The sequence below is a fragment of the Vidua chalybeata genome, chromosome 9, assembly GCF_026979565.1.
Source record: "Vidua chalybeata isolate OUT-0048 chromosome 9, bVidCha1 merged haplotype, whole genome shotgun sequence".
NCBI classification, from domain to species: Eukaryota; Metazoa; Chordata; class Aves; order Passeriformes; family Viduidae; genus Vidua; species Vidua chalybeata.
Window position 1 is genome coordinate 25,390,388 of NC_071538.1, and position 10,334 is coordinate 25,400,721.

General features: G+C 35.6%; 1 protein-coding gene across 7 annotated transcripts in view; it reads left to right on the forward strand.

Annotated features, from left to right (window-relative positions):
* The window catches only part of NTNG1 (netrin G1), a 150,771-nt gene that overhangs the window by 106,298 nt on the left and 34,139 nt on the right, over positions 1-10,334 (forward strand). For 2 of the 7 annotated variants that reach the window (XM_053950602.1, XM_053950599.1), the window contains exons 6-7: positions 6,937-7,002; positions 8,861-8,920. The exons of 3 other annotated variants lie outside the window; for them this stretch is intronic. In XM_053950602.1, coding sequence (XP_053806577.1) covers positions 6,937-7,002; positions 8,861-8,920 — 126 coding nt within the window. The remainder of the gene's footprint in view (positions 1-6,936; positions 7,003-8,860; positions 8,921-10,334) is intronic. 2 more of the 7 variants (XM_053950597.1, XM_053950600.1) reach the window with 1 other exon arrangement.

Below are 10,334 nucleotides of genomic sequence, written 5' to 3' on the forward strand. Positions count from 1 at the left end.
TTCCATAAAGCATAACTCCACTAATTATGCTAAACAGTTTGTTATAGAGGGTATAATTAGATAGAGGATAAGATAGACATGATGTGCAAATAGCTCTGTGTGGGTGATTATCACCTTAAAGCCTGCTGCTGGCAGATGAGTCAGAGTTTAGAGACAGACCATGCACCCAAGTGCAAGATGCAATCACAATAACCAAACAGTATTTTCTTCTTTGTTCTCTCTGTTTTTGTTCTTCCTTAGAGTCAATTTTAAATTAAGAGGGTTTTTTTTTTAAAGGATAATGAATGCAAGATGAAGATGTAAAAAAAAAAAAATGGGCACTTTCTTATTTTATGGTTTTCTTAACCTTGAAAAATCTCGTAGGTATGTTTCTGGAGCTAAAATAGTGTCTGGATGAGTGTAGCTTTATTTGTTTTTCACAATTGTAATGGAATTCTAATATGGTAAATATATACTTTAAAAGGTGGTGAGAGCAAATACTAGTGGATTTTTTGTTTGTTTGTTTTTAATAACAACACAAAGTATTTTGGACTGGATTTTGCCCTTTTGCAGTAACCAAGAAGTTCTCTTATTAAATCTTCAATTGTGTGAGCAAAGCCATTACCATGCCAAGCTCTGAACTAGAGTCTATACCCAACACATGTCAGCAGGGCATAAACATGCATAACTAGGTTGTACATTACTTTTCTATTATTATTTGAGGTCAAGTTTTACAGAAAGCTTACTGTTGAGAGACCATTAAGATATTTATCTCCTTAAAACATTCAAATATTGTCTTCAGACTGTATCTATTATTTTGGACATATAAACAAAAAGTTCTCATTTCAATTTAATTGTATCCAAATCTGACCTTCTAATAAATAATATTGTTAATCAGGCTTCCAGTCTAAGGCAATCACCTTATCTAGATAACTGATTATAATATCAAGCCAGTATTTGTTTTCCCTCCTTTCATGCTTTGAAGCTCTTCAAATCTTTTGCTTTAAAAATTAGATTTTACACTATATTAAACATTACTGAGCTGAAAGAAAATACAAACAGTCTTTGTGGTATGATGTGCTCATTTGAATACTGGATCTGAGAGAAATTTACATTCCAAATAATTCCATTATGGGTAGTTTGACCTGGTAGCAGTCCCAACAAAGCCAGTTTCCTGCTATATAGCTAGGGTGTGACCCCTGAAGGTGAGGAAGCAGAACTGAGCCCAGCATGGAGCAGAAACCACCTCTTTGCTAAAATCGCTGGGACAAATATATAAAAAAATAAAGTGATTTTGAGGGCAGGGTCAGAAACCACCAGTGCCACCCCAGGGAGCACTGCGAGGTACTTGGGCTGGGATTTGGGGGAGCCTTCCTTTCAGTTTTTGTTTTGCCAGATCCACCAATTTTAACAGATAAGAAGAGCTGTGCTCAGCAGTCTCAGACACAGCCACTGACAGTTTAGAGTTGTTTCTCATTCCTCTTTCCAGTTTTCCATGATCATCTTGAGTTAGTTTAAATCAGTCTATCAATCACATAGTGTTTTCAATGCTTTTTGATTTGCTGTAATACACAGAGAACCACTCAGTTCATAGTTATCTTTCTTTTAACCACTAATAAATAATCCAGTGATAGGATACTCTAGAATATAAGATATCAACATTCCAGTATGTACCATAGTACCCATGCAAAACACATGGCACTTGCAATATGCAAGTGAGCATATTGAGCTCAGTTGCTCAAGGAAGTTCATACAGAGTAGACATGACCCAAAAAGATATTTTAAAATCTAATTATCTATAAAGCTTGGGGGGAAACTGCCAGGAAAAAACATGCATTTCTGTGTTACCCTCTCATCTTTTTCTTTCTGTTCCTTAAGACACGTACTCAGCTTATTTCACAGACTAAAGCAAAGAATGAGGTTTCCAAATCAGCATAGTGATCTAAAAAAAAAAATAAATCTTGATTTACTGTTCATCAGTTGTGAATTACTGTACAGTAATTCCAGGTGATCAGACAATTTTAACATTTTAAAAGAAAAAAGCAGAACCAGTCCAAATATAAAATAACAACACAACCCCTGCAAACTATCAACAAAGTAATTCTTTTTTTTCATGAGAAGGTACCTAAATGTTTCATTCCAAAGTACTTGAATTCATTGTGCACATCTACAAAAATTTTAGTGGAAATACTTAAAATTTAAGAATTTCCTCAGCCCTGACTATTTTGAGAATCAGCCAACAATTTGTTCAAATCAGTGGTATATTTTTCTGATATCTGAAGGTTTCCAGAGATGGATCCTTGGATTATTTTTAAGCCTCTAAAAAGATCGCTTTCTTTTTTACTCTACAAGTGGACACATAAAGGACTAATTACATTTAAATTCTTCCAACAGTTATAAAAGCTGTTATGGCTGTGGAGCTACCATAAAACAACCACATCTTCACATTTATGCAGAATTCTCCTTTCTTCAAAGGAACAGGTATGAAATTTCCTACATTGCTCCAAGAAAGATTGCCTGATATTGGCGAAGTATTTTTTTTAACTTAATAAAATAAAAGGTTGATTTTAAAAAATCAGCATTTCTCTCATTCAGTGATTTAGATTTTGCAGTTTAATTGAAGTGCTAAAAGGCAAATTTTATGTGAGGTAGATTATCATAGCTTCAAAAAGACCAAAAGAGATAGAAATGCTGTAACAATGATATGATGATTGCAAGACGTGGTGGAATACAATCTGATATAAACACACTCGATTACTCCAGCAGCTTCTAAATCTGCCAGTGATTTCAGTGAGCATTGTTTCTTCAAAATCCTAAATTTTTTGTTCAATATTAGCAACTAAACCAACTGTCATAATTCCACTGTCCTCAGCAGGCATCTATAATTGAGAACAGATATTTACTGCTGCCTACTCATGGTTTAAAATAGGTAGCAGCAAGGCCAGCTTTCTGTGGCTAGAGACATGAAGTTCTACTGAATCATTAAGTTTATACTGATACATTCTTAATTATTTTTTTTTAATCGAAAGGAAGTTAGAAAACATCTTAATCAGCATATCTCACTGGGGTTCCTTATTGTTATTAAAAATTAAATTAATAATGATAGTTGCCAACACAAGTGCTCCCTGTCTGCCACTAGTAAGCATTATTTAAGACTTAGAGATTTATGGGCAGTAATTTCCAGCAGATGCACTGTCTGTGGGCTGGGCCAGCAGGATCACTTGAGGAGGTGGTCAGGCACTGTTGGCTGCAGAGCACAGGTGCCCAGGCAGCAGAGGAGAATTCCTGTGCTCCATCACCTCTGCCATCATCCCTGAGCAGGGACAGCCCCTCTCACTGGGAATACACTTTCATTTTACTGCCAGCTCTCACTTGGTTGCAGTGAGAAACCAACAAAATGCCATTAATTTCTGCCAAGATCGTGACAGGTTTTTTTCATGTGCAGCTGTCTGGTTGGAATTAGGCTGAAACTACCCATTCATTTCCTTTATTTCTCCAGTTTGAAACCATGATATAGCCCATGGTGCAGACTGTACTTCCAATGAATATTTGAGACAGATTTTCTTCATTTAATATTGGAAGTAATTCTGATACTGTATATCAGGGAGGAAATTAAAAAAAAAAAAAAGATTGGAAGGAGAAAAAGGAAATAATCATATATCTAAATAAATATAATGCAGTAAGTTTTCCCTTACTTCATGAAAGTAAAATTTATTTCCAAAAGTTACTTTCTACATATAATTGGCTTTGGAACAATAGTAACTAAAAATGCAAAAATATCCAATGCAAATATAAAATGTCATCTTTGATTTTTTCTCAGTCACACAGCTTGCATACCTCCACTCTTAAAAATGCCTACAGTAGCTTCACTTTTAAATAATAACACTCAAACATACATTTAGAAACTCTCTTTCACATTTCTTAGACTTGCTTGCCCAGAATAACTGTCATGGAATACTTTACAGTAGATTGAAATAGCACATTTTATAGAATACTTCAAGATTCATTTATTATTCTGGTAAATAATGACTCTAATTACAAAATGCAGTTTCCAGACATGGAACTATTCTGGAAAAGATTGGTTTATCTATAAATAAAGCCTTTGGTGGTAATCACCAAGGACTAGAAATATTTTCACAGGTTGCTGTGAAAGAATAACTAGCTGCTAAATGAATCTTCCCAGTGTCTGTTCAAGGGATGACTCATCTGCTCCAATGTACATGTGGGAATGACATCCAACATTCTTAGACTTGGACATCTCACCTACCTTTTCAGATAAAGCATTTCAAGTTATCGCCATTTAAAAAACACTCAAAGATATGAAGAAAGACCTTTATCAAGAAACCTGTAATCTTGATGGAAATACAGGCCATGACTAAAGGATATGAGTAAAAGATATCTTCTTTGCCAAAGACTGAAAAAAGCACATAACAGAAGCATTAAGTCCAAGGAGCATTAAGCACATTACCAAGCTGCAGCTGGTCTCAGCTGGATATGACCCTCAACAAACTCATCGAACTTTAAAGTTGACCCTGCCATGAGCAAAGTGTGGAAATAAATGACCTCCAGAAATCCCTTCTAATATGGTTATAATTATCAGTAATAACTAGTAATAATCACTAGTAATAATACTTAAATGGTAATCTCCAGGCACTGTAAATATGTTCTTTATTGTTTTGGATGCCTATTAAGAAACTCAGTTCACTGTTATCTAATTTAAAGGGTCAAGGAATTTTTAATTATCTTGCAGTGAGTCACAACCTCCATTTTAAGTAAGTTTGCTAAAACAACCACAGATCTATAACATATACAGAATTTCTAAGAAATATGTAAATATGATTTTTTTTTCCTGCATTACAAGGAATGATTTTACTTGGACATGCTATTACTTAGAAAAATCATAATCAGGATAAATTATATATTAAATATTACTGATGATATCAGTTTGATTATGTAAAGTATCTGATTTACTATGTAGGACCTACAGTTTATGAAATTAAAAATTCCAGAGGGTTAGTCCTAAGACCACTATACATGTGAATTCTTATAGCAGGTGTGCCACACTGTACTCAACAACACAAGTAAGATATTGGAAGCTCCAGTCTGAAATCTGACCAGTTTTCTGCAACAACTCTGATGCTGCACAATGGCTAAAAGAAAAAAAGGCTCAGGGGAGAGCAGGACAACATAGTCCACAACAATTGCTTTTCCTTTTTAACTCCTGATTTTTATGTTATGCCTAATATCCAGTCACTTTAAAATGTTTAGGTCAAGTCTAAGTGTTCCTAAAGTGACCAGAATTTGACAGGGAATTAACTGTGCAATTTGTCAGTGAGTGGCTGAGGAGGAGGAAGGTGGATGCTCAGGTGCTTGGTAGCAGTGTGTCAGTGGAGGGGGTGAGGGTTACCACAGCACCTCACTAGGTACAGCTCAGACACGCTTCTTGTAATCCACTCTGACTGGGGCACTTGCACTTCCTATGTGTGGGAATTGGTGGATCTGACCTGTAGAGGCAGGTTAATGTCAGTCAATATGTAGACTGTTTGAGAATCTACCTAACTGGTTCAGTTTTTCTTTCTTCTGTTTTCTTGATTGGTAAGGAAAAAGCACAAAAATGCAAGAACCTGATGTAATCGTGATTAAATTACAAGTTGACCCATTCAATTGCAGAAGACTGCCTAACAGCAAATGGCACAGTGCAGGTCCCCATCCTTTCCTTTAACTGTTCTCTGTGTGGGAGGACTTTAGGGACAGACAGCCCCATGGCCCCAGAAATTTCTTTTCACCCTTGACAAATGGGTCAGAAGATACTCTGGGATGTCCTCCTTCCAATATCAGATGTTTGAAGCCCCTGTCATTTTGTTATAGCTTCCCCTTCAGGTTTTCCACTAAGATGGATGTAACAGTGAAACTCACCATCTAGATAAAGATATAGAGGCCTAGCCCCTTGATGCCAAGCAGGTTATGACAACTGCAGTCTACTCGCTACCCAGCTGAATTCCTCATACATAGAAGAGAAGGAATAGCTCTCTCCCCACTAACATCACCACAGCGAAGGCTGATGTGACCCTTAAGAAGAATTCTGTTTGTTTCAGACATGACACAACCACTGCAGTACTCAGAGAAGATTATAAAAACATGGTCCAAGTCTAATGTTCAAAGCTAGGCAGATGGAAACAGAGAAACAAGTTTTCCTTCCTTCCCCAAAACCCCATCCCCTTCATTTTCAGCTCCAATTCTGCTAAGGGTTGTCATTCCTCACTTCCCTAGCCCCAGAACACATTAATCAAAGGAGATGAAGCTCTAAAGAGACACAGCTGATTCTATTGCTCACACAAAATGCTTCATGCAAGTAACACATTTTGTAGAACTTATAAGAAATTTAGATATTTAACATTATGACAAAAAAAAAAAGTCAATCTGTAAAATACATCAGCAGAGATGACAGGAAATAGATGAAACACACAAAAGTGTGAGAGCCAAAGAAGAGGCCCGCTCTACTGGTAAATATATTTCTTCTGGTAACAGATATGTAATTCACTCAAAAGGCCCTGAAACAGGATGTTACAGTAAGATATGTGTCTTTGGTAAGAAGTCCATATTTGTCTGATACTGTCATTTTATCTCTGCAGAGCAGATTTAACACAATATGTTCCTGTTTTGTTTCTGGTGTTACAACCATATATATTGGCCTAGGATATCTTCTTGTCATGAAAAACTATATTTTAAGCCACAGAAGAGAAATTGTTATGCACAGTATTTTATGTCCATTTGGTGTTTTGGGAATCATCAATTGCTTGTTTTCTTGTTCGCTGTGGAGTCATGTTCTGTTCTAGTGCAACTTAGACTAGTCCAGTAATAGCTGTGTGTAATCTCTGTCTTTGTCCATATGCTTGCCTGTTTAGAACAATATCACAGATGTAAATAACAAAACCTGATTTTTCCTGATGCATGCAGATCCTCCAAAGTTTGATAGGATATGGCCGAATATTTCTTCCCTTGAGGTTTCTAAACCAAACCAAGGTAGGATGCTGTAAAATTCCTAGTGGTCTAAAGGTACTGAAATTGCTCTCAATGAGTCCCACGTGGTGGCAAATTAGTAACAATGATAATCCAACTCATTTTTCTCTGGTGCTAAGTAATGCTGTCCTGTGAGGAAATAACTATAAAACAAACCTCACCTGAAAAGGGAGTCTTCCAACACTCAGACTGTGCACATCACTGCAAATATGGGAATAGGAGACATACAGACTAAAATTTGTGATACACAGAAAGCCCAGGATACGTTTGCATTTGTTTAGATAGCACAATCTGTGTTTTGGGTAAGTTTTGGGATTTTTAAGGCAACAAAGCTTGTCACTGTCGACCTCAAAAGCATTTTTAATGTCTTGTTTCCACTTTGTTTTCCCAAGTGAGCTGAGAAGCATTCTCAGCTTTCATGCCATCCACAATACACGCAAGTTCTCTGCAGGAAAGACCCGTGGTTTTCTACAATTTGAGTTCTACACAAAAAATTACTCACATACTGTGATATGACCATTAGCACTAAAAGAAACAAAATTACTTTTTAAGATGACTAATAAAACTAAGATTCTTTGTTAGTTGAAGAAGTATTCAGCTATACTTCACATTTCAAAGTGATTGCCTATTATAAAAATAATTTCCTTCTGTTCTTATTTACTGCCCTTTCCTCCCCAAAAAGTCCCTGCAGAAATCTGGCCTGTGGCTTTCTTTCATGTTCAAAGGGTGTCCTTTCTGTGCTACAACACACAGAGGTGGAGAATAAAATTAATGAAAAGACAATCTAGAAAATGGCCACTAAACCAAATGAGATGTATTGGGAATCTGTTGGGAATTACAAGAGATGGGCTGTAATTAAGTCTATGGATCACAATCACCAAACCAAGCATATGCCATGTGCATGTGAAATCTACCATGTTATATGTGCAAGTTTCTATGTGCCCAACAAAACAGAAAATACTAATTGATCTGTGCTCTATGTAAGGATTAGAAATGTACTTTCGTTTTGACTATTCACCATATATTTAAAATGATAAAATAATACCTAGCATTCCAATTTCATTTAGTTCCCATTGTATTTTCCAAGATTTTGCATGTCTTTTTTAAACAAACAGAAAAACCCCACCCAGACCGATCTCTTTTCCTCTGCTCTCTGTAAGGATTAGCCTACGTTATTCAGAAGAATTTTAAATCAAAACATTCTCAAGTAAATTATACTTAGCTTTTCTAATGGATTTGATTGCTTAATTATACTGTGTATGATCTAAGACCTAACTTCATTGCAAAATATGTTTTGAACAGCACAGAATTATTCAGTGTTTCTTCCCCAAAAATATGAGTTTAAGTAAATTTAGTTTTGATGTTTTGGTAGGGAGCACAAAACACAAAAACTTCAAAGCATTTCTATTCAGCTTTTGTGTGTTTGCAGCATATTGTTACAGCGTTTAACATATAGCATAGATTAAATATTTTATTTAAGGCTAGTGTATGAAAAGAATGATTACAGAAATCTGCCAATATCTAAATATTTTATTGTGGGGTTTAGGTTTATGCTAATTGGCCAGAATAAATGTGCATTCAAATTCAATAAAACCCTTTTCAGACCACTCTGGTTACCATATAGTCATTTGTCATGGATTGGGAGAAACCACCAAATAACCTCTAACACAAAACTGGCACAGTGCATAGATGTGAATTACATTCCCTTCCTTGTCATTTTCTGTAACTTTACCCTTTCCTTACAAAAAAATAACCATCGTTAAATTCAAAACTTAGAGAATAAAGATGTTTATTTTAATATTTTGATTTGTTCCTATATGATATTTTTTCTAATTTGCTGTTCATTTTATTACCTATCCAGTTGCTCCCAAATTAGCTATGTCAACTGTTTCTTCTGTTCAAGTTGCAAACCACAAGAGAGGTAGGAATTCTAGGATTCATACAGTGATCCCATAGTGCTTTGTGTTGTGAAAACATTGCACTGTATGAATCTGGAATATCTGTGGAGTGTACCCATTAGTTTACTGGTGAGGCATCTTCATTGAATACAACAGAAGCATTAAGTCACATAAACATAAGCCATACAAAGGAAAATAAATGTGCTTCTTAGACAGTTGTTGGTGGCAAATAAAGTGGCATGGCATTTATTTTTAAAGAAGTTAAATGTATGAATATGACTATTCAGATCTTTGCCTAGAAAGCAGATGTTTACTAGAGTCTTGTTTTCCTCAGTGATATGCATAAATTGTAAAAGAGGAAACATAAGCAGATTAGTTGAGGGCAAACAATCCATAAAACATCAATTGTCCATGTCCTCAAGAAGTATCTGTAAATGCCATGGAATGTAATGCATTGTCGTGTCTTTTAATGCATTGTAAGTGTGCCTTATGTCTTCATTTTATTGTAAGTGTGCAAATTCAGAGCACAGGCATTACATTTTGAATTGATGTTCTAGTGTTCTATAAAAATAATGGAATTTTATGAATATAATAAAGGATGCCAATATTCTTTCTGACTTACAGGCAACCTGTTTCATTTGCATATCTGTCATTCACAGTCTGAACCCTGAGATCTTTTCATTGTTTTTCCTCATCAATTTATCTGTAAAGAGTATGTATGAAGATGTTCTGTCTTTCTGCAGCTATTGTGAATATCTCATTTTTCATGAAATACATATGAACAAGGAAAAGGGTTATTAAGAAATGTCGGAACTTAGTTTGACCCATTTGACGAGATCATGGTAATGAGCCATACTGTTTGTTATGAAGCAGGTAATTTCTAAGGTTACAATGAAATCTTTGTTTGCCTTAGTGTATGGAGGAGGAGCACAGAGTGACTGGAAAAGGAAAAAGAAAAAACAATGTAATGATTTGTGAATGCACTTTTCTTGAAATATGGTTTGTGCTTTTAATTAAAAAGTGACACTAATAGCTGTCTCATGCAACCTGTCTTAGGTTAGAAATTATGCTACCCTTCCTTGTGTGTTTATCATTGTTTCATGTGATGACATTTCATGTTTAATGGTCGTAGCTGAAGCTTCAGCTGAACTTCATCCCTACAATAATAGTGTGTTATCTCAAAGATGTAAGTGCATAGCATTAGAATGGGGGGAAAGTGTTCAGTTTAAAGAAACAAAACAATTACATTATCAACTTTGTGAGCCTACTTCAGTGGGTAATTTTATCCTGCTTTCTGCAACAGAATCAAGATTGTTTCAGTAAAATCATTGCATTGGAAAATAGTGAGGGAGGCTCAAAGAGTCAATGCTTCTGTGAGTTTGCAAGGGATTTGAGAGTTCCTGAATCAGCCAAAAACAATGATCACATCTAACCTGG